This window comes from Antechinus flavipes, chromosome 5, assembly GCF_016432865.1.
Source record: "Antechinus flavipes isolate AdamAnt ecotype Samford, QLD, Australia chromosome 5, AdamAnt_v2, whole genome shotgun sequence".
NCBI classification, from domain to species: Eukaryota; Metazoa; Chordata; class Mammalia; order Dasyuromorphia; family Dasyuridae; genus Antechinus; species Antechinus flavipes.
Genome location: NC_067402.1, coordinates 12,675,694 through 12,699,314, shown reverse-complemented (window position 1 = coordinate 12,699,314; position 23,621 = coordinate 12,675,694). Strand labels below are relative to the sequence as shown.

The 23,621-nt window shown below is 43.4% G+C and overlaps 1 protein-coding gene and 1 long non-coding RNA gene across 2 annotated transcripts in view; one reads left to right on the top strand and one right to left on the bottom strand.

Annotated features, from left to right (window-relative positions):
• The window catches only part of RAPGEF5 (Rap guanine nucleotide exchange factor 5), a 228,013-nt gene extending 207,578 nt beyond the window's left edge, over positions 1-20,435 (top strand). The window contains exons 23-26 of the mRNA XM_052001415.1: positions 849-936; positions 8,303-8,367; positions 13,326-13,380; positions 16,762-20,435. Coding sequence (XP_051857375.1) covers positions 849-936; positions 8,303-8,367; positions 13,326-13,380; positions 16,762-16,880 — 327 coding nt within the window. The 3' untranslated portion in view covers positions 16,881-20,435. The remainder of the gene's footprint in view (positions 1-848; positions 937-8,302; positions 8,368-13,325; positions 13,381-16,761) is intronic.
• Positions 11,403-13,369, bottom strand: LOC127564697 (uncharacterized). Its single transcript, XR_007954338.1, has 2 exons — positions 12,315-13,369; positions 11,403-11,638 (listed from the first exon to the last, which is right to left on the bottom strand). It is a non-coding gene; the product is annotated as an uncharacterized LOC127564697 (long non-coding RNA).
• Positions 20,436-23,621: the final 3,186 nt, after the last annotated feature.

The following is a 23,621-nucleotide window of genomic DNA, read 5'->3' as shown; positions in this document are numbered from 1 at the left end:
GGTTTGAAAGGAGGCAGTGTCAGAGATTGAGTGTGTCCATTCTGTGCGGAAAGATGTGCGAAGGGGCTTTGGGGGATGATTTCCAGAAGAAATCATTTAAGTCATCCTCCAAAGCTCCCTCAAAATGTAACACAGTAGGGAAGGGGAAAACAAATTGATACCTTGCCCTTGGCTCTTAACTATTTTTAGAATTATTGAAGAGTGTCGCAGACTTTAGAGAGTATTTTTAGAGACCACCAGTGGGGCTCTATTGTTTCCCTGAAGTTTCTGGGGATCATTGAATTGGATGAAGGTGGACTTTTTCTATGAAGATATAACCACAGCACTTTAGGGGGAACCTCCCAGTGGGAAATTATGCTGAAAAAGAGAGGAAACTGGGGGTGGAATACATGTGGCTGGGGATGTTTCTAAAGGTGGGAAATTTCAAGGGTCCCGGCCACTTCTTCCTCTCTCTGACCACATCACCCTCATGGGGGCAGGGATGGGATCCACATTCTGGGAGCACTTCCTTCCCTGCCTACCGCTGGGGCAGAAGCTTCAGTGACTCAACGTTTCCTCTCTTGCCCTCACCCACCCATGATGTTCTAGAATGACACACATCCCCCATTCACCTCCCATATGCCCTGGGAATTTCTGGTTTTTGCTCTGCACGTGAGGTTAGTCAATGAGCATCCAAAAGCTAGACTTTCCAGAGTCTTTTCCCATTCACAAAATAACAACAGGATGGATTTTCTTCACTGTTTGGGCCCATGATGCTTAAAAATTCACAATCTTCTAAGAGGGAGCTCTTGGATTTCAAGTGTTTGTAGCTCATTGATTTTCTCTTTGTTTCCTCGATGGTTCGGCAGGACCCTTCCCTGAATCATAAAGCCTACAGAGATGCGTTCAAAAAGATGAAGCCTCCCAAAATCCCCTTCATGCCTCTCCTCCTTAAAGGTAAATTCTCTCTGCTTTTCATGGGTGGTAAGAGGGGACCTGCTTGGAATTGGATCTAGGTCTGAGTCCGGTCTCTAACACGTACTGTCCGGGTGACCTTGACCCACTTGTTCCATGCCCAATGCAGCCCTTCCAGACTAGGAGTCCCGCACAAGAGCTGGAGTGAGGAAAGAGCTGAGTTTGAATTCAGGCTCTGATACTTATCAACTGTACAACTATAGAGAGGCAAATCACCTGATCTCTTGAAATCTCAGTTTCTTCATCTGTAAAGTGGGGATGATGTTTTCTCTTTAACTTGTATGTGGAGGTGTAGAGGTGAGATTTAAGAAAACTAATTGTGGTTGCTGTGGAAAAGAACATTAGCCAGCTGGCTTCTGAGAAGTCAAACTGTCTTAATTATCCTGGAAGAGAACTCCCCAGGTATTAGCTTTGTTGTAACTTCCAGAGGGCAGCTAGGTGGAGAGAATGCCAGAAATGGAGTTAGGAAGACCTGAGTTCAAGATTGGCATAAGACACTTACTAGGTGTGTGATCCTGGTCAAGTCACTTCACCCCGTTTGCCTCAGTTCCCCCATTTGTCAAATGAACTGGAGAAGGAAATGATAAACCCTTCCAAATAGGGTCACAGAGATGTGGGCAAGACTGAAAAATGACTGAACAACAACAAACTTACAGAGTGTAAACTTGATAAGGTTTATGTTGTCTTGTCATCCAGCTATTTCTAAGATCTTAGCATCCAAGGATGACAAATTTGGGGTTGGAAAAGGTTTTAAAGCTCCTTCAGCGGATCTCTTCCTTGTCCAGTCGAGTAAACCTCCAGACATAGGTGTAAAGGAGGATGCTCCAGGTCGAGAAGACAGCTGGACGGGCCCTGGGCATCCGAGCGCCTTGAAAGTCATTTTCCCATGAGGCTCCTTTACTTCCTCCTTTACTTCCATTAAAGCCTGGGATCCTGGGATCATCCATCAGGAAGACCCAGAAGAAACCCTGGAATAATGGAAGTGACTCATGGTCAGAGATGCTGCATGTTTGTCTCCTAACTGGTCCTGATCTGCTGGCGCTTTCCCCATCCATCTTTTTGGTTGTTTGGAGCAAAGGGAATAGTGGGAGAAAACATGCTTTCTACTTGCGGAGGGAGGACCCATTTGAGGAGATATTTGTAGCTGCAGAGATGTCAGTGGGGGGCTAAGAAAAGGCCCCTGGATTTGACAGTGGGAAGTACTGGCAACCGGCAATGGAGTGATGGGCTCATTCCTAGGTAGTAGGGGACGAGAAGTGAGTGGGTGATGGGGAAGCTCTCCCTGGCTCCCCACCTTTAATAAGCTGTCACATCTTGTGGCTTGGGCCACACAATCTTCTCCAGTTCTCTGCTCCATCTCTGGGTCGCTCCCTCCCTCCTGGGTCTGTCAGAGTAGCCTCCAGCCTCATCTCTCTGGCTTTTCTCTGTCCCATTCCCAGTTCTTTCTTCATAGTGTTGTCTGTAAATTCTTACCCATCTGCCTCCTGGTTGTGGGACCCCCTTGGTCAGATGCTTTCAGTGGGTCACGTTACAGCATGATCAAAGCTTAAACTTCCTATTCAGGGCTTTCCCCCATCGGTTCTAGTCTACCTTTCCACTCTCTGGAAACCCCCCATCCCCTTTCTGCCTCCATCTCTTTGTTCATGCGCCCTCATAATTAAGGAAGACTCTGCATCCCCCAGCCTGCAGTCTCTGCCCACCAAAAGCCTTTCCTTCCTTCCAGGACCAACTGAGGTCCACAACAGCCCTGTCCTATCCTGAAATTTCCCAGGAGAATCCCTTTCTTTGCCCCGGTAACAAGGTGGCAGAAGTGTCTGTGGCTTGTGTTAGCTCCCCCAAATAGGATCCTGGGGGTTGGCCTGGTTCCTATCTTACTGACGGACTTCCTTCCCTTCCTGAGCCTGAGGAGAGCTCGGGGGCCCTCGCAGTCGGCGCTCCAAACCTGATTTATGACCTTCATCACATCCAGAAGGTCAAGCTGTATGAAATGGGTGTGGGGCAGTGGGGATATTTATCCAAGCACATCCCCGTGTGTTCAAGGTAAAAAAAAAAAAAAAGTTTTGTTGACCTTAAGTGGAACCAATAAAGGGATGACATCTGGGCCACTCCGCCTCAAACCTCCTTCTGCTAAAGTTCCTTTGAGTCTTAAGTGTTTGATTTTAAACTCACCTCCTTGAGGGTTATGATTTTTATTTACTAACCCAAAGGCATGAACCACGGGCAGCCCTACAGTCCCTCAGCTTCCATATGGACGAGTGGTGGGTGGTGGGAGGTGGGGGGACAGAGAAGGAGCGGGGACGCATCTGGGAATGAAACAGATTCGAGTCGGAAGGTTTTTTATTGGAAGCAATAAATAATTTTTAAAGTTACAACAAAGCCCTTGACAGGCTCTCTTTAAAGCTAACTCAAATGAAGCTCAGCTCCCCTGCACATGTGCACCCTTTAAAAAAAACGAAACCGGTTGGATTTCCACCCCCCCACACACAAATACTTAATAAAATTTGGTGTGTCACCCTTATATCTGAGCACGGATGCAATTTTCTGCTCCACTGGGTTTATCTATGCTTTGTCGTTGGCAGCAAAGCAGATTTCTAATTTTTCCCCCTCAAATATCTGCCTTCATCTTAAAGGAATGAGCAGAGAGTGAATGTTCTATTTGGTTTTTAATTAGGCGCCTTCTCTAGTTTTAAATCAGCATTTTGCCGTATTGTTCCTTTATCTTGATTTGTTTCTGTCAATTTGACAACAAACCTGGGCAGGCAGAAATCTCTGGTCCCAATCCCCCTGCCCCCGTTTGAAAGCCGCTAACACTGGCATCAAAAATAATTTCGAAAAGGACGGCAGGTTAGCAAGAAACGTGACACAGAATTTCTCATGCCTGGAGGGACATCATTCAGTTAAAACAAGTATGGCCTGAAATTAAATCTTTCAATCAAAGTTGAAAACATTTTTTTTTGCCGTTGAGTTAGGAAAGATTCTTCCTCCCTCCCCCCATTTCTCTCTTTCCCCTCTTCCTTCTAATCTATTTGTATTTTCTTTCTCCTCTCTGTTTCTGGGTCCGTCTTTCTGAAAATTTATCAACTTTAATTTGTAATCGGGGCCTTGTTCATCAGAAACGCTTTTAATTAGGAATGTGTGGTCACTGGTTTGATGGAATCGGATTACTTGGGCTTCTTGGGATGATTCTTCTGAGTGACAGCTTTCAATCAAGATTTAATCCTTCAATAAAGAGTTTGTTATCAGCGGGGCTCGCCCTTTGTCTAAACCTGGGATTTCATCAGTCTTGGCGATCCCCCAGTGAGCCAACTTCCTCTTCTAATATAGATCAACAATTTCGGAGCGCTTTACGGTCGTCAGAAAGTTGCTAGGGATATACGGGAGTTAAATGACTTGCCCAAAGTCCCAGAAGCACTTGGACCCAAGTGATCCTCTTGTTGACAGCAAATATCCTCTCTGCTTTTTGTGTAATCATCCAGTCATGTCTGATGCCTCGTGACCCCATGGATGCCAAAACCCTCCATGGATTTTTCTTGGAAAAGATATTAAAATGGTTTGTCAGTTCTTTCTCCAGCTCGTTTGACAGAGGAGGAAACTGAGGTAAACAGAGTTAAGTAACTTGTGGAGGATTTCACAGCTAGTAAGGGTCTGAAGCCAGATTTGACCTGCCTAACTCCAGGCCACTCTAGCCACTGAACCACCCAGCTGCCTTCTACTCTATGCTGCCTCACATGATTTCAATAATTATTTATGTATTATGATTGTCTCATAGCCATGTCAAACTTAATATGTCCAAAACAGAACTCCTTATCTACCTTAATACCCCAAATCCATCCCTTCTCCAAAGTCCACTTTTTCTACTGAGGGGCTTATCTTATTGGGGGAGATGATATATCCTAAGTTTTCCCCCTCCCTTCCCTTGCACTCCTCATGCCATTGCTTTTAACCCCGATGACATCTCTCCCATCCAAACTCTCCTCCCCACTCACAGGCTCTCTTCCCCAGGCCCTCATCCTCTGGACCATATTTGGGTCCCTGCACTTGCATCTTCTCCGATTCATTCTCTACCCACCTGCCAGGCTATTTCTGAAAGAACCACCTGCTCCTGTTATTATCTTCTAGTCAAAAATCTTTAGGATTTATGAAGTTTTTTTTTTAGAAAAATTAATTTTCATCTGACATTTAAAGCCTTCAGTAATATGGTTCTCATTTCCTTTCCCAGTCTCATTTTAGGTGCCTCATCTTGCACATCCTGCTCCCTATGAGAGGGAGCAGTACATGCAGGAAGGAGAGTAAGGAAGCACATTTTCATATTTGACAAATACCAGTATTTTTACTGCTAGAACATGGCGCTCCCTACAGCACATAAAGGCATATTTTGAGATAATTTGAGTCCATAGATCACAATGAGGTCGCAAACCCTCTAGAAGTTTAAAGATGGAAGGCCCGTTGCTGAAAAGGGACTTAGGGTCCCAGATGGGACAAAGATGGAGGGTCAAATCTGGAATTACAAACTGGGTTTGAACCCTGATTCTGCCCCTTACTTGGCAGAGATCTCAGTTTCCCCATCTGTAAGAAGTGGGGGTTAGATCAGACTGTTTCTAAGGTCCCTCTGTACCACTTTCACCTCTGCTCCTATGGGAGTACCAGCTCCTCAAGCCAATGAGCCACAACGAAGGGAAACGGGCTCTTCCCGGAGAATTCTCTTTGTCTATAGAGTGCCCTCCGAGACAATGAGGCGAGCAAACGCTTCCTTAAATGAGACTTTGTGCAGCGTCTTTCACCCGCGGTAGGAGCCGGGACCGGCGCGTTCAGCAGATTGGAACGAGCAGACGTGTGACGGGCAATCCCGCCCAAGATGCCTTTATCCAAGCCCCTCATTTGTGGGCAAGGGGCTCGCCATTCACTGGAGGAGAGGGGAGCCTTCACTCCTTGGCGAGGGTTCCAAAGGCCTGCTCTCAGCGTAGGGATTGTCTCTTTTTCAAGAGGGAAAATAAATGCCGACCCAGTTATTGGGGGAGATACAGTTTCATCTCTGCGTGGAAGAGTAAGGACCTGCTCTCTTGTCCTGACTAGAAATTTCAGAGTTCAGTTCTCTTGTAAGATAAAGTTAGTAGAAATGATGATCCGGACCCATAAATCACGGATCAAAATCTGTCCCCTGCACTTGCTGACAATGTGACCCTTGGGCAAGCTACAACCTCTCTGAGCCTCAGTTTTCTTATCTGTAAAGAGAATTAATATTAATTATATCCCAGGGTTGCTGTGAGGATTAAATGAGATGGTATGTGCAAAATGCTTCACAAGCCTAAACTCAGAAGCACAATACATTCAGCTCTAATTTTAACTGATTATTAAATTATTATTGTTTTAATTATTAAATTAAATTTAATTGATTATTACATGATTATTACTTTAATTATTAAATTAAACTGATTATTAAATAATGATGACAGCTAGATAAAGTTCAGTCATTAAATATCAATAGCAAGTATGCACTATTGCTGGTGGAATGGATTTTTAGTCCTAGTGTTGGGTGGAGACTTAATAAATTGAACAGCTTCCACTCAAAAGTATCCCTTAATGGTTCAATGTGACTCTGGAAGGTTTCCCGTGGAGCGCCCCAAGGATCTGTGTTTTACTCTTTGACATTCATTTTTTGGATAGAGGCAGAAATTTGGACAAAAGTTTTACATGTGGTTCAAACAAGGCTAGAAGATCTTCATAGGCTAGATTCTTTTTATTATTATTATAGCTTTTTATTTACAAGACATGTGCATGGCTAATTTTTCAGCATTGACAATCACCAAACTTTTTGTTCCAATTTTTCCCCTCCTTCCCCCCACCCTCTCCCCCAGATGGCAGGTTGACCAATACATGTTAAATATGTTAAAGTGAAAATTAAATACAAAATAAGTATACATGTCCCAACTGTTATTTTGCTGTACAAAAAGAATCGGACTCTGAAACAGTGTACAATTCATAGGCTAGATTCTTAAGTGGAATATAACAAGAGGAGGAGAAATATAAGATTTGGATTTAAGAAATTAATGAGATGAAGAAAAATTATTAAAGTTTATCTAGAAAAATGGGGGAGAGGAGCTTTCAATCACCACAGGCTGACTGAATCAACTGTGTGCAATAGTGACCAAGAAAGCTAGTGAGCCCTTAGGCTTCTTTGAGAGGCATCAGTTCTAGGAATAAGGTGAGTGATAAAATGGGGGCTCAGAACTATATCAAGTTATAGTTGTGAGTCCCATATTTTATATTAATAAGCAAAAGACTTTCTAGAGAAGAACCCACAGGAGAGTAAAGAGCTCACAACTACGGTGACATGAAGATGAGATAGAGGAAGTGGAGTGTTTAGCCTAGAGAAGAAAAGGCTGAGAGTGGGGAGATGGGAAGTGGACCATGAGCACCATCTTTAAATATTTGGAGGACCGTCATTTAGAAGGATTGGACTTGGACATTTTGGCTCTAGAGGGCAAGAGTAAAGTTAGGAGAAGAAGGTGCTGAAAGGTCAGAAGATTCTTTTCAAAGTGGGATGGAGAAGAGGGGCTTCCCCTTGTCCAGTGGCCCACAAATAAAGACTGGTCATCACTCACTGGCAGTGTTGGGGAGGGTATTTGTGCTCAGCTGTATTTTGGACCAGAGGCTCTCTGAGATCCCCCCCAGCCCCTCTTGTACTCTTGACATCTCCAGTTCTTCATCACCATTTGTTCTCCACTTTCCAGCTCATTCTGCATTACATCCTTCTTGACCCCATTGCCTTTCTTGCCGTTACCCACACAGGCCATTCCATTTCCATTCCGCATGTCCTGGTCTGGCTGTGCTCCATTTCGGAAATGCACTGCTTTCTCCCTTCCGCTTCTGCTAATCTCTAGCTTCTTTCAAACCTCAGTTCCAGATGCCACTGGCTCCACAATATTGATGAAAATAGCTATATTTGTATAGTGTTTACTATGTGCCTAGCACCTTACAACTGTTATCTCATTTGATCCCTTATCAGTCCTTCGAGGTAAGTGCCATTATCTCCATTTTACAGATGAGGACATTGAGGCAAATAGGGTTAAATGACTTGTCCAGAGTCACACAGCTGTGAAGTATCTGAGTCTGAATTTGGATTGAGGTCTTTCTGACCCTGGTGTACCACTCTGTACGCTACAGCACCACTTAGCTGGTACTTAGGAGATCCTTGCTGAACTGAAATACAGCATTATCTCAATTCCTTGCCTAGACAGAGTGTCGCACATGCTCCTTAAATCTTGAGCATTTCTGACAGTTTCCTATGCCAAGAGTTCTCCTACTTCCTCCCTTCTAACCTTGTCTGTACTTTTGTTTTGAATTTCAGATGTGACATTCATCCATGAAGGAAATAAAACTTTCTTGGATAACCTCGTCAATTTTGAAAAGCTGGTACGTGAGTCTCCAAAACAAAAGCAGAAATCCTTTTCCCTCTGGGGCGCAGGGCAGCTTCCCTTCCTACTTTCTTTCCTAGGCTCCTGGGTTCAGGCTGTGGAGTTCTTTCTCATTCAGTACCTGGTGATTCCCAGGACCTCGGTCCCAGATTTCCTGGGCTGCCCATAAAAGGTCATTCGATTAAAAACACATTCAGCCTCAGATCTATCCTACGATAGCCTAGTAACATTAGGGTGGCTTTTGATTTGTAAAGGATGGAATCAATGTGATTTAGTTTTGTTATAATTGGACTAGAAATAAAATGGTAAATCCTTGGGGAGATGGGATAAAAAAACATACATTTTCACTGCTTTGTGAACCTCCCTGTACTCCTTCTCCCAAACCCTTAACAACTAAACTGATCCTTAGAGCAGTTCTGGAACTCCCACAAGGGAATCTCATGTCACTTTCTGGGGAGAACTAGCATTCTCTGCACAGCTGTTATGGCGGAACTTAGGGGAAGGAAGGGACCAAGGTTCTCCCTTCCTCTTATGGGGAAACTGGATTGTGTCTTTGTCAGTGAAGGCTGGGGAGTTGCATTCATTCATTCATTCAATTCACATTTGTAAAGCACCTCCTATGTGTAAGACATGAGAGCTATAACTTAGTCCTTTAGCACCAAATCAGCACATCTCCTGTGATGTATTTTCGAGATTAGTCTTCCAGAGGACTCAGGTCCATCCTTAGTTCTTAAAACAAATCAGGAAATGGCCTGCTCTGTACAGCGAATGCCTTCTCTTAATTCCCAAAGTGACTTGGGATCCTCTAAGTCTCAAAAGGAGGAGGGTCCGGGCTTCCAGTATTGGTGACAGAACCAGCCTGGTAAGGGAGATAGGACGCTGCCCCTGGGATCAGGAACATGTGGCTTCAAACTTTGTCTCAGGCACTCGGTGTGGTGGGAACCCGGGCAAGACTGGGCTTAGTAATGGAATTTCTGAGGATCGTCTCAGGATCAGTGTCTCCAAGACCCAGGATATAGGTTCTTTTTTCTTCAAAAAGAGATCAAGACTCTCAAAAGCTTTTTTCTTGTTTTCTCGAGAGAAAAATGGGAGATTTGATATGAAATGTTTGGATGCCATTTGCCTAATAGGGTTCCATCTACATAACAACTCTCATTTCTGAACAGCAAAGGTTCTTAATGATGGATCCCCAGGAGAATCAGGGGAAAAATGACCTCTTCATTAGATTTTCAACAATTTTTGACTGAAATGTAGCATTTCCTTCAATTATTCAAAAATAGGATTCTGAGAAGGGGCCCATCGGCTTTCCTGGATGGCCAAAGGAATCCACAACACAGAAAGAGACTGTGAATCCATAGCCAAGAGGTTGGGGATTCTCATTAGCCTACCCTCACTACTCTCTAAGGAATGTAGCATGCTTACTATTTGGGGGTCCATGTCTTCTTGAGGAGCTCCCAGTATGAAAACTCCCTCTTCTGGCGTAGATCAGCCACTCACCTGTAACATATAGCTGTAGAGAGTTTCCCACAATCACAAAGAGGACTCAGGTCCTTCTGACTCCAGGGCCTGCCCCGTTATCCCCCATACTCCATAGTTATTATTATCTCCATTTTACAAAGGAGGAAACTGAGGCAGAGTGAGTCAGGTGGCTTCCCCATAGTAATAAGCTTCAGAGCCTCAATTCAAAGCTGTGTCCAACTCTCTTTCCACTTGGCTGAATCCCTCCCAGTATTGGTCCACAAACAGGCCTTAGTTTTCTGCTTATCACAAAGTCTCTCGGAAAGCCATGTCATAAAACAAATATATTTTCCCAGTGGTATAATGCGATAATTAGGCATTACATTAGTAACTCAGCCTTCGCCTCAGCTAAATCATAGGTACGATCAACAGGGTGTCATAAAAACCAGGCTACCAGGAGGCATTTCAAACACAAAATTATGCTTTCACTCTTTCAGATGAGTGAGTGTCAGACCTGCGCACGTGGATTCTCTGTGGAGTCCTGGGACGCTCTAAGGAGCACGGAGAAACACTTGCAAAACTCCATCATAAATTTCACTTAGCCAATGCAAGCAGGCTCTTACTCAGCAGCTTATATTCTAAAGCGACTGTTCAACATTTTACAATAGTCGTGCCTGCCTTAAATTTCTGAGAAGTTGATTTGTTTAGACCAGGTCTCCAAAAATTAAAAATATTTTTAAAGAGTTATCCCAATGAGTTTGAAAACAAAAAAAATCTCTTATTAACGCTCTACATGGCAAACAGAGACCTTTAAACTTCTTCTCTCGTCTTGCACAACCGCAACATTATGTGACGATGAACTTTGATAGACTTTGCTTTTCTCAGCATCTAAGACAATGCTAGTGGAGAATACTATCCATGTTCAGAGAAAAAAAAATTAAGGAAGTCCGAATGCAGATTTTTCACTTTTTTGTTTTTTTCTTCTTCGTGGGTTTTCCCTTCTCATTCTTCTTTCACCACATGACTAATATGAAATGTTTAATACGATTATATATGTAAAACCTACCTCAGATTGCTTGCTGTCTTGGGAGGAAGGGAGTAGGGAAAGATGGAAGTCAAAAAATCATAAAAGATAACCATCTTTACATGTATTTGGAAAAGCAAAATCCTACCAAGCGGGGGGAAGTAAAATCTTTCTCCCGAGCTGACCCTCTTCTCTATTTTCCTCATCCTCCTTTTCCTTCCAATCCTTGCTCATCTTGTCTTCTTTCCCCTTCGTGAAATCATTATTCCCTGACTCGGGAAGCAGAGACAAACTGCCCCTTCCTTGCTGAGCTCTATGTGAGTATTGCACCCACTAACTCAAACTCCCTGCTTATTGCGAGGAAATCATCTTCCATTTATTGTAGTCATTGCTGCCACGAGTAAAGGACAATGTGCAGGGATTTCAAAGTTATGAGTGACTTTAACTTCAAAAAGCCCTGCCTTCAGACAGTATTTTAAGGCCATGGCAGGTCTCAGCCGGCTATGGGGTCTTGAGTTAACATCACTCCCCAAAAAAAGACAGAAAGGATCTTCACAATTGAATTTATTCGTGCTTACTTTCCAGTTATGACTTTTTGCTCCAGCTTGAAGGTAACACATACACCCATAATTCTGCAGGTCCGTTCTAATGCCGCCTAGCAGCCAGAATCACATAAGCCAGCACCTGAATTCAGATGCCTCGCAACTCTCAGGATTGGCCAGCTAGTTTTCTCTTTGCGCCAGGGACCCCTCTACTCCATTTGGTATTATGTCAGCATCCTTTATGTCTAAAATTAGAACTGAACTTATTAGATAATGAAAGTAGAATAAGGCTTTCTTTTTCCATTTCCTCCTCATTCCCCAATATTCAAAGCATCATCTTTCCTCATATCTTCTCCTTCTCTACCCTACTTCTTGAGGGAACCTCAAGATAGAAATCTAGATTCAGATTTCAGCACCTCAGACAGTGCTGTGCCATACGGTAGTTCAAGATAGTCATCAGCCTGGCGCCATAGCTTAAAAAAAAAAAAAAAAAAAAAAAAAAAAAAGGAAACCTTGCTTGGGAAAACCATTCAGTTGAAGGAAGAAAAATTGAAAAATATATTCACAGATAGGAGTCGGGTCTAACTTCCTTTAGAAGTACAATATAAACTATGGTTGGGCTCTCCTTCTTTGAGACTTTTCATCTTTGATGAGTAAGAAACGAATAAAAACATGTATAATTAAAATAACTAAAATAATGAAAACAATGATTCCCATCTCCACTCCTACCAACCAGTTCTCCTTAGTAATGAGAAATATTCTATAAGATTTTCCCTTTTTGTTTCTTCAACCTTTTAAAGGATGAAATAGCCAGTAGGGCAAAGCAAGAAACAATTTCCCACTCTGCTTTTGTCAGAAAGTAAGTACTCCAGGACGTGTATGTCTGGGTAATTAAAGTCATGTGTCACTATTATGTCATACCTGCTCATCTATTTCTGCTTTCTGTCCAGGTGGTCTGTAGCACATTCTGTTTACAGTCTTGTTTCTGTTTATCTCCACTGCTTTTTAATCCAAAAGCTTTCCCTTACGCTTTATTTAGTCCCGTGTTTCCTAGATTTCTACACCTGATTATATCTTCATAAGATATTTCTTGCTCCGTTGACCATGAACTTTTACCACTGTGTTTCTTATGAATTAGCTATCATTTCCAGACCCTATTACAATTATGGGTCTCATTGCATTAAGTCTCAATTATGCTTAGGAAGTTAAATTTGCTTCTTTGCATATAAAGCTCTGGTTTGTGGTGCTTGCCAGCTAACAAGTGCCACGGGGATTTTGATTCCTGGTTCCTTTCTTGGAATTTATAGCCTGTGATCTTCTAGATATTTTCCTATTACTCTTTCTGTTATCGTGATGGCATTTTATGAGTCTACCTGTAAAAACACAACTTTGTTTTGTCCATCCCCCTGCCTTTGCAGGAAGGCCTTTGAATTGACAATTTTCTGGATCCACAGTTCTGCACTCGAGAGAAAAAAAACTGAGAAAAAATGGAAAAGGAGTTGTCAGTTCGGGAGTTAATATCAGATTCACAAGACAGTAGGGAGCCCTATAGTCTCCTAAGAAGGGTCATGTGAAGAAAGTGGCTTTGGAGGGTTCTTCTGGTAACTCTGGGCTGACTGGCTGGTGCTGGAGGGAGATAGGTTCTGATGCTTTTCATCGCTGAGATCCTAGGATTCTCTAAAACTGAGGGAGGGGCAGTTGTGAGCCAGGAAGCTGTTCCCGTGGCACGAGGAGGAGGCTCAGGTGCCCCTCGATGCTTCGTGCCCTCTGTAGCTCTCTCCTTTCCACTGGTGGAATTTTACCTCGCCTGGGTGGTTTAGGTTGGTCACTTGCTCCCTGCTACCAGGCCAGGGCCGGCTATGTAACCGATGCTTGCTGGATTAGCCTGAGTATCTGGACCTTCGCTGACACGATTTTCCTTTGTTTCCTCAGCACATGATTGCAGATACCGTCCGGTCCCTGAGGCACTGCCGGAATAATCAGTTTGGTGAGTGATCCCAGTCCTAGCTGGCAGTGAAAGCAGTGTGTTGTCCGGGGTTCTAGGTGAGGGCATGGCATGTGTATCTGGTGATGATGTGGAGCTTGGTCCCATTCAGACATTGTGAGGTAGGAAGAGGGGGTGGGGCACTCACCTGGCTCTATTTCCTCTTGCCCTTCTGCCCATTTCTCATTCTTCCTGGCTGGTCGATTCTAATCAGTAAAAGCATGTCCAGACTCAGATTCCGGGACGCAGGTGAATTGACAGCCTACTGTGTTTGGCTGCTGGCAGAATGGCAGCCCATCGGTGCATAAAAACAAAACAAACACCGACAGAACCGTTCTACTGGCCCCAGAATTAAGTAAGGCAAAGTGAATGGGCTGGAGTGCATCGGAGACAATGGGCAGCACTTCCAGTGAATGATCCAAAGCTGTTTTCTGACCCAGAACCCCATGAGTTTTTTTTAAATATCATTTTTCCTTCTAATGCTACATGAGATTCAAGAAATAGTATGATCTCCCCAGAATCCAATTTGCAAATGATCCCAAGGGCACCGGAGAGATGTATAGGATGGGGTGGGTGAACATACATTAGCAACAACTTACATGCAAAAGAGGCAGAAAAACATCCTCAGAGCCTTGCATGATGGGAAGAGGAGATGGCACTGTCGTGGAGCAAATGTGTGAATGACAGATGGACAGCAGTAGTAACCACCGAGAGAGACAAGCCACTAGCCAACCACTCGGGCTGGCAACAATCATTCATTAAGTGATTTCTGTGTGCCAGGCACTGTGCTAATTGCATCCTGGGGAGACCCTTTAAGGTTTACAGAGAGCCATGAACGAGAAAAGCTAAGGAGAACAGGTGGAAGGTCCTGAGGGAATATGTGTCTCCATGGATGAGATTATGGACCCATTAAAATACCAAAGGATTAGTGAAAGAAAGTACCCTGGGTGGTAAACTGTGCTGTGGGAGCTTAGACTCCCACGAGGAAGTAACTGAAAAACAACCAAAAAAGCAAAATGTCGAGTCTTTTCTCACGGCGACATATTTTGCTGAACTGTCCTCCCTCCTCGAATACATTGCTTCCTTCAGACTCACTCTTAGAAATCCTGACAGAGAGGCTATTGGGCTTGGAGGTGGGAGAATCTGAGCTTGATCCCCCCAGCTGCTTCCCAGCAGTGTGGCCGGAGTCCTTCTGATATGTGTGTGTATGACATACACTGTGTGTTTACGTATGTAGATATGTGTGTGTGTTTGCACGTGTGTGTAGTTATAGAGAGAGAGAAACATAGATCCTCTTCCTCGTTCCCCTCCCCTCATCCTGCTTGGTTTATGTGGGGCTGATATTGCCAAAGAAGCTGAAGGTGGGATCGCTGGCTCTGCTTCCAGACCCGTCCCTCAGTACCTGTGTGACTCTGGGCAATTCCCTTGCCCTTTCTAAGCCACACAAAGGACCTTAGTCCATGTCTGCCGCTGGATGGCTCCTCAAAGAGCTCACTGAGCTCTTCATTGTCCTCGTGTGCAAAATAGGGATTTAATAGCTCGTGGGTTTTTAACCTTTATTTTTTTAACCAACTGATGAAACCCACGGACCTTTGTGAAGAGCATGGCTTTAAGATCCACCAAATAAAATACGTAGGATTACCAAGGAAGTCAATTCTATTGAAATACATGTATCAAAACAGTAATCAAAAACCGCCGAAGGCGCAGACCTTCTCTTACGAAGCCCTGGCTGGATGGTCTCGCCTATCTCTTCCATCTCTAATGCTATTGTGATTATTTACATATGTAGTGTGTGTGTGTGCAAGTGCACGCGCGCGAGCGGGTACGTTTCACATGGAGCATCCGCTCTGTGTCAGATAATGCGCCGGGTACTTGGGGATTCAGAGACCAAACTAAAATAATAGCCCCCCTCCAAGAGCTAACATTAGCATTCAGAATATCAAATTTGGTTTTGTGGTAATTATTGCCATTATAATTCCGTGTTTTTCACCAGCGTTTTATCAGACAATCGAGTGGCCTGGATTACATGAATGTAATCGCCACGGTAACGCTTGGTTCTACTCTGAAATTGACATTTTAGAAGCAGCTCATGCAAATATTCCCAAAGGAAAGGGGCTCCCCCGCCCCCAGCTAAATTCATGTGGATGTGAAGCAAATTTACTGAATATTTATTAGCATATGATAGGCAGGCTCCTTTTCTATTAGGCTTAGTTATTTAGTCTTTAACAACAGAGATTTTTTTTTTCTCTTTGGCTATTTGAATCTGACTAAAGGGATTATGGGAAAAAAAGGCAGAAGGAAATTAAACATGATACATGGTTGGCCAGAAGCCCCCACTTATAAATGCAGCACACCAGCCTCGGATGTCTCCGAGGGTTAGGAAATAATAATGAAATTCTCTTTTTAGTGTCGTATTTCCTTCCTTTGAGTCTATGAAGAAAATCTACAAACTCGATCCAGACGTTTGCTTCATTTGACAGTAATTTCACTATTTGTTATTGTCAAAACAGGAGGGACTGTGAATCGTTTTCATTCTATTAGTCCTTTTTGTTGTTGTTCCCATGAAGTTTTGTTCCCAACAAAGACAAGAATTAGAAGGCATTTGTGAACTCCAGCCCCAAATTGTTTCCTCCCTAATATCACTCTTACAACACTTCTTTCATCAAATGAGATTATTTACACCAACAGAATGGGACTAGCATTCAATAATAATAATAATAATGATGATGATGATGATGATGATGATGATGATTTCCAGATACCAACTGGCCAAAGCCTCACCCAGATAGCTCATGCTGGCTTTCCTTTTCTGGAGGGGCAATACTCACTCCTCAAACCTAAGCTTCTCCCTCCTCCCACTCAATCCCATCTTCCTCATTGTAAGTGTTCAGAGGCCAGACCAGGACCATGGACATCTCCATATCGAGATAGTGACATAATATATGTATATAATACATATAATTATATACTTTTTATAGATTATTAACATAATCACTGCATGGTATACAAATAAGATATTGATATAAGATCTATTAAGAATAATAAATATATTATTATATATTATAATAATAAATATATTACAGCAACAATACTATCTACATATGTGAGAATGAATATGTACATGGGCAGCCTGGGCTTAGGCATAGGGGAGAGAGCAAACCCAGTGCAGGACTTGGAGGCAGGAAAACCCAAGTTCAAATGCTGCCTTAGACATTTATAGGTCGGGTGATGCTGGGAAAGTCGCCCTCCCTGCATCTGCCCCAGTTTCCTTTTACGTGGAATGAGAGGATTGGAGGGATTGAGCTCCAAAGTCACCCCTCGCCCAGAGGTTTCCGAAGCTCCAGGAATACTGATCATTCTTTCTTTCTTTTCCTTCGGCATCAGGAGGTGAAGTGTCTCCCAAGGAGCACCAGGAGCTCAGATCCTACGTGCATCACCTGCACGTCATCGACAACCAGCAGGTGCTGTTTGAGCTTTCCCACCGGATCGAGCCGCGGGCGTGAGCACCGCGCCAGCCGGGCGGGCGGACCCTGGGCACTCTGGGTTACGGGAATGTCGATGCCAAGCATGTGGCTTTCCTCCTGAAAACGGATTCGCTGAGTTTTATCAGTCACTCCCGAGGCGCCTGTGGGCGACGCCGGGCAGCGTGAGAAGGTGCCAGCCTTTGGATGGGAGGGGGCGCCGGGCTCTCCCCGGACAGCTGGAGCTGGAGAGGAAGGGGAAGCAGCAGCCGGCAGGACCCCTGTCTTCTTCTCACTTTAATTTGGGTGCCAGAGTTAATAGCATCATTTGCCATGCCGTGTCACGTCCTGTTAGGACAAATCATTTCAAGCAGAAAGCCCGGGACCCAGAGAGGGAAGGGATTTCCCAGATCCCTTGGAATCTACTTCTCAGCAGATCCCACTGCACTGAGTGAGAGGCAGCCCTGGGTCAGACCCAGAGGCCCCACCTCAAGGACCTGGGCTCGAGCCCCATCATCGACGCATCCCAGTGTTGGGACCCTGAGCAAATCCCTTCCCTTCCTGGGTGAAGATGAGAAGGAAATCTGCATTGTTGCCTGGAGTCCTCACGCTGGCCTGGCCAAGAAAATTTACTTTTTTCTAAGACCTTGAAAAAAGTCCCATCATTTGTCCCTTTTCCTACTTAGTTGTGGTTTCTCCAAGAGAATAGCAATGAAACCACACGGGAGGATACACGTAAATGTTAACACAAACGTAGGAAGAGTCATCCCCACCTTTTCTGCTTACGTTCTGAAGCTTGCATTTTCCAGAGCTCCACTTTTTTTTTTTTTTAAGCCACGATTGTGTAAAGATCCACACTTAGGAATGAAATTATTTTCTGCACAGCTGGCTAATTTAATGAAAATTATTTGGGCCAATTAGGCAAATTATGCCAAATTGCATCTCCCATAAGGGCAGCATTGTTAATGACTGCCTTAAAAAACCTGCACTTAGTATAATTTCTGAGGATTTTTTTTCCACACATCTAACTGAAACCTGACCCACTCTTGCGTGATTTCTTGTGAGGTCTTTGAAAGGCACCAGCCACCTAGGAATTAAAAAGGGCTGAATTCTCGTCCCAGCCACTGTCATTTGCACACTCTGGGACCTGGGAATAATTTCCCTGCCTGCAATATGGAACTTTACTGTTCCCACCCAGAACAGTATGGGGACAGACGAGAGGAGATAGATGGAAGGTGAGCTCTTCTCAATGGGAGGGTTGCTATGATTTCAGCACGTGAAAACAAATTTAAATTTTCAGTGAAATGAACACGCTCCCTCGTGTTTAGCTGAATTATCATCACTTCCCCAAGATAGTGAAAACACCATCTCCAAATGGGAAAGGCCATTGAGGACCATTTGGCCCAAACTCCAGGTCTGAGCAGGACTTCTCTCTCTCATTCATCTTGATTTTAATCAATTCCAACTCATTTTCACTTTCTATGATTCCTATGGCAGGTTTGCAAAGGGCACAAATTTATGTATTATTAGTTCCATTTCCATTTTAGTGAACACAATGCTGGGTTCAAATCCTGCCATTTTGGTTCTTTGGACAAGTCATTAGCCTGTATGTGCCTGAGGCAATTCCCTGGGCCTTATCTATAGAGATGGATTGCAATGTATATCTTTGGAGGGCATTTCCATCCTGGGAAAGCTCTATGCTGAGATCACAAATCCTTTGTCTATTTGTGTCTCCGTCCTTAATAAGGTTTTCAAACTACCTTCCTCCTCAATCTGCGTGCCCTCAAGCAACACTTTGGTTTCAATTCATTAAAATCTTAGTCATCTTCATTGTCAGAAATAAATGAAATATTTTCAATAACATTATTAGAGCCCTGTTTCCTGGGGCTCAGCAAATACATGTCTGTCTGTGACTGTACACAAAAATACACAGACACTTGTACAAATACACACGTGGGTATATATGAATAATATAGAATACTTTATATAACATGTATTTTATAGAAAGTATATGAGAGAGAGAAATCCACGCACCTACATATGGGGGGGAAATATTGGTAGGCCTTTAAGAGAACGGATTTGTTTCATCTTGGTCTGAAACCATTCAGGGCCAGAGATGGGAGGCCACGGCGACCCACTCCTCACAAAGTCTGAACAGGGTGCTTGTGAGTAGGGGGCTGCTTGAGGGATACAGTGGGACCAGGACAGAGCCATCTCATAGCACAGCCTCAAGAAAAATGATCTTGGTGAGTCAACACTTCCTCTATTTTTTTTTCTGGGAAGTATGGCTTACCTTAGGCAACTTTGTTTGAATTTTTATGATCGGGGAAAAAAGCGGCAAATATGACTAACTCGCATTTGGAAGATGAGCGAAGCAAGCCAGGTTTTTTAACCCTAAAACTCTACATTTTGCTAATTAAAAGTATAGATTTCCTCTCTTTCAGCCATAACCCTTCCTTTAGTGAAGAGTCTTTCTGGAGAATTCTGAGCCACAGCCCTGAGGGCCAATGGCCCCTGAGGTATGGCACCATGGCCAGCTCCAGCCGTGTTGAGGTCTTATTGAAATGCCTTTTCTGAGCATGTCATCGTACTGTGAGGGGAAAAGGATGTAGTCAATGGGAAGAGGCAATTTGCTCGGGAAGAGAACCAATCCCCGGCATCCTTTACTTTGTCCAGGCCCTCCTCTAGGTCAACTGGGAGTGACCCAACACAAAGACAATAAGGTATTTCTCACCTTTATCCTCCAGACCCTTTTCTAATATCTAACTCTTACTTAAGGGACTGAACAGACTAAAAAGATCAATAGGTTCACAGAGCTTCTTGGATAATAGCTACATCCCAAGAACAAAAATGGAGGTCCAGCTCGATATCCCAGAACTTTCTAATAATTTGAGCCACCCAACAGCCCCCAGTTTCCCATTCTGAGCAAGTCATATTCTCTCTCTGGGTCTTGGCTCCCTTACTTCTAAAATGAAGGTGTTGAACCAGCCTTGTAAAGTTCTTCAATTCCAGGGAAAGGGGTTGCTCCAGAGTCCTAGTTCGCAGCCATTAAGGAGCCTTCAAGTAACAAGCAGATGGCCATCTGCTATTGGAGGGATTCCAGAACCCGGTGGGAATTGTGACCAGGATCTGAGATTCTGGGATCTCTTCTGCAGTTTCATGAAATCATCCCTGACTCAGAAATTCTCTGGGGATCTTTACCAGCTCGAACTTGGGCCTTTCCCAGTGGACCCTCCCTATCAGGGTAGAACTTCTACAAGTGTGTCTCTGGATACCCGGCTTGCCAATAAATCGGGCTGTGTCAGGAGGGAGTCTGGCCCAGGACGCTGAGCACGGACCCCCGTGAATAAGCAACATGCAAGCACTTCCTTCTCTTCACAGGCAGACTGAAGACTCAGCTGTTACTTGCCATACTGTAGTCACCAAGCCCTTCGAGAGATGACTTTTAGGACCAGATTTTCAAGGCTAAATGTCACACAGTGGTTATTTTGAGTCTTTTCCCTGAAAACTGGACTCAAAGGGATACCATTTTCTCCATTGTAGCTTAAGCAGGAAAAGCCACATTCAAGTCCAGAGGGAAAAGAGCAGCCATCTTGTACTGATGGTTTTGTTAAAAAAAAAAAAAAACTGAAAGGTGCGTGGAAGGAGGGCTGAGATTGCTCAGAGTTTCTGCCCAGATCACCAGATGTGGGAAGTGTCCATCCATCAGCGCGCATTTCGATTGTCACCAGATGTTATAAATTGAAATCTTGGTCTTTTGAAATTGCACAATAGAGTGTGTGTGTGTGTGTGTGTGTGTGTGTGAGAGAGAGAGAGAGAAAGAGAGAGAGACAGAGAGAGAGAGAGAGAGAGAGAGAGAGAGAGAGTGAAAGAGAGAGAGAGAGAGAGTGAAAGAGAGAGAGAGAGAGAGAGAGAGAGAGAGAGAGAGAGAGAGAGAGAGAGAAAGGAGAAAATGATTGGCCAAAGTGATTCAAAATAAAAGGCTAAGAACACCCAAGTTCCTGTGCCATTATCTGAGAGGGGTTTGTTATAACAACTTTAGATGCTTTTACAACATGTCCTTAGAATTTCAGCTCACATTTAGTCAGTGAGCAGTGTGCTTAAAACCAGTGGCCAAAAAAAAAAAGTTTAAAAAATTGCCAAAAAAATCAAGAAAAAAAAAAACTGTTCAAAACCAAGCTGTATATACTTAACCTTTTTTTTTTTTTAGCAGAGTATTATTTATTTGCATAGTCTATTTATTGTATTGGGATGACACTGTTGTTGTACCAAGATGAAATCCATGACCCCAAGCAAGAAATCTTGCCTTGGGGTTATCTTTAATTGGGACTGCTATTAACACTGTTGACTTGCATTAACAATAAAAAGATAGAAACCCCGCAATCAGGGATGTCTACCGAACTTCTCAGGGACTACAGTCAGTAGTTATCCACTCTCCGAAGCACTGGTAGATATGAAACAGTTTGTTGATTTACCAGAATCCTTAGTGACAGTGTTCCCCTTCCTCTCCCCTGCTTGTGGGCTCTGTACATATGGTAGTGTTGCATATTTATGAAAGCTAGTGAGCAATAATTTATATGTAAAAATGGCCAAGCAATATAAGATTAAAATCTGTATAAGTGACTGTGACCTTAGATGGTATTTTTGAGTGTTTTTTAACTGCTTTCCAAAATATATGACTATTAAAGACTCATGGATTCGTTTCCTTCTTATTCCCAGTCGCCGCGGCTGCGTATCAAATCCTACTTTGCTTTGCCTCGGGAGGGGGGAAAAGAAACCTTTGATTGTCTCCTCATCCAAAAGAGCCAGTTTTGAATAGGTACCACTTTGTCCTCAGGAGGACAGGCACATGGTCACATATCCCTCCTAAGTGTATTTTTCACTTTTGGATATACCTACCCCGATCTGTGAACCTTCACTTATAACAAAAAGGGAGGGAAACAATGACCAGCCCAACAAATTCACCCATCTAACAAAATTCCACACTGATGTTTCCCCTCCCCATCTGTCTACTGAGGTTTGTCTCCTCTCTCTGGGACCAAGATTATTACAGTTATTCTACATTTGACTCTATTTTGTTGTTCTTTTCTTTTATAGCATTTTAGTCATTGTGTATGTCATTCTTCCTTCTGTATCTTCTCATGTTTCCTAAGTCTTCCCCCACTTCTCTGAATTGGTCCTCTCCTTCTCTTCTTAAGTTACAATAGTGTTCCATTGTGTTTCTATACCACATTTTCTTTAGCCATGGCCAATCAATGGTTCTCCACTTTGTTTTTATTTCATTATCACTTATGTGACTTTCCTTTCCTGGACCCTCATCTGCAGAGTGTGGGTGCTGATCGAGGTTCTCTTCCAACCATATTAGGACAGCTGGGATTTTCCCCCTCCTAAATTTAGTCTTGATTTCAAGCAAAAATCTTCCTAACAATTACATTTATCCCAGACTGAGATGCTTTGAGAGGTTGGGGTTCCCTTTTCCTAAAGGTTTTCAGTTATTTTCTGACCACTTGTGGAGTGTGTGAGGTTGGAATTCCTTTTACATATGACCACGTATGACCACTAAGGTCCCTTAAAATTTAACACTTCTCTGTTTCTGGGATTCTGAGAATCTGTGATCACGTGGTTAGCTTCCAAGCAAAACTTATAATAAATGCAAGTCTTTGTGGGGTTCTATGTTAGAGGTGAGTTGTTGATTTATGGCAGTAAAGACAGTTTCTATACCAGGAATCCCCCTACCAATAAAATCACAGGTTTGGCCCCAAAAAATATTCTACTGAACCTTTGAAATTTGTTCATTGAAACTGAATTCATCCTGAAGATGAGGAGGATTGCTCATGTATAAAGAGTACCCTATTTCCAATCAGAAAATAACTACAAAATAGAATGTCATATCCTTTTATTCTGGAAAATATCACGTCAGAGGGAGAGCTCATTGAATGAATGTGAACCTTTTTCTAGCACTTCCCTACCTCCTGGGAGGTTTGTTCCCCTGTTTAGAACAGGGGGAAAAACTGAAATCATAACCCAAGAGGAACACACTGAAATCATAACCCCAGCCACCCTCAAAATTGGGGGGAAACAAGATACAGTGGATGGAGTCCAAATAAAAAACTGGACTGTCCCCCAACATTCTCTTGTTTCAAGAGATGAATTTACTTGGGAAATGTGAGAGTCCTGACTAATGTGGTCCTTTGCACAGAATAAGCACTCAAATATTTATTGAATGAATGAATGATTCCAATAAGATGATATTTAATAAGGTGAAATGTCAAGTTTTCTGCTTGATTTCAAAAAACAGAAGAAGTGTGGCAAGCTGCCAGTCGGTCTAGGGGAGTTAGTGGCTACAAGTGGAAGGTAAATCAACAGCATGAGATGCTCACCAAGGTGTGTGAGTATGCTGTGTTAGGTTGCATTAAGAGAGTCGTGATCACCATTGTTAGGGGGTCCCGGTGCGCTGTACCAGGGCAGACTCTCTGCAATGTGGAATCAAGTTCTAGAGTTCACACTTTAGGAAGGACATCGATAAAAATGGAGGGTTCCAGTGGGAAACATGTACAATAATGGCTCGAGATCATGCTCTGATACCAGGATCAGATGCAGGAAGGGGAGCATTTACTGTCAAAAGGGGGCAGAGAGATTTTGACAATTCTCTTGAAGGATGTGTATCAGATGGAGATAATGGACCAAAGGAGAGATCCCCAGGACTCAGAAAAATTTAAGGACTGTAGTTATGTAACAAAATTAGCGTGTTCTCCTTGAGGGCAGAATTTGCAGTAATGGGTA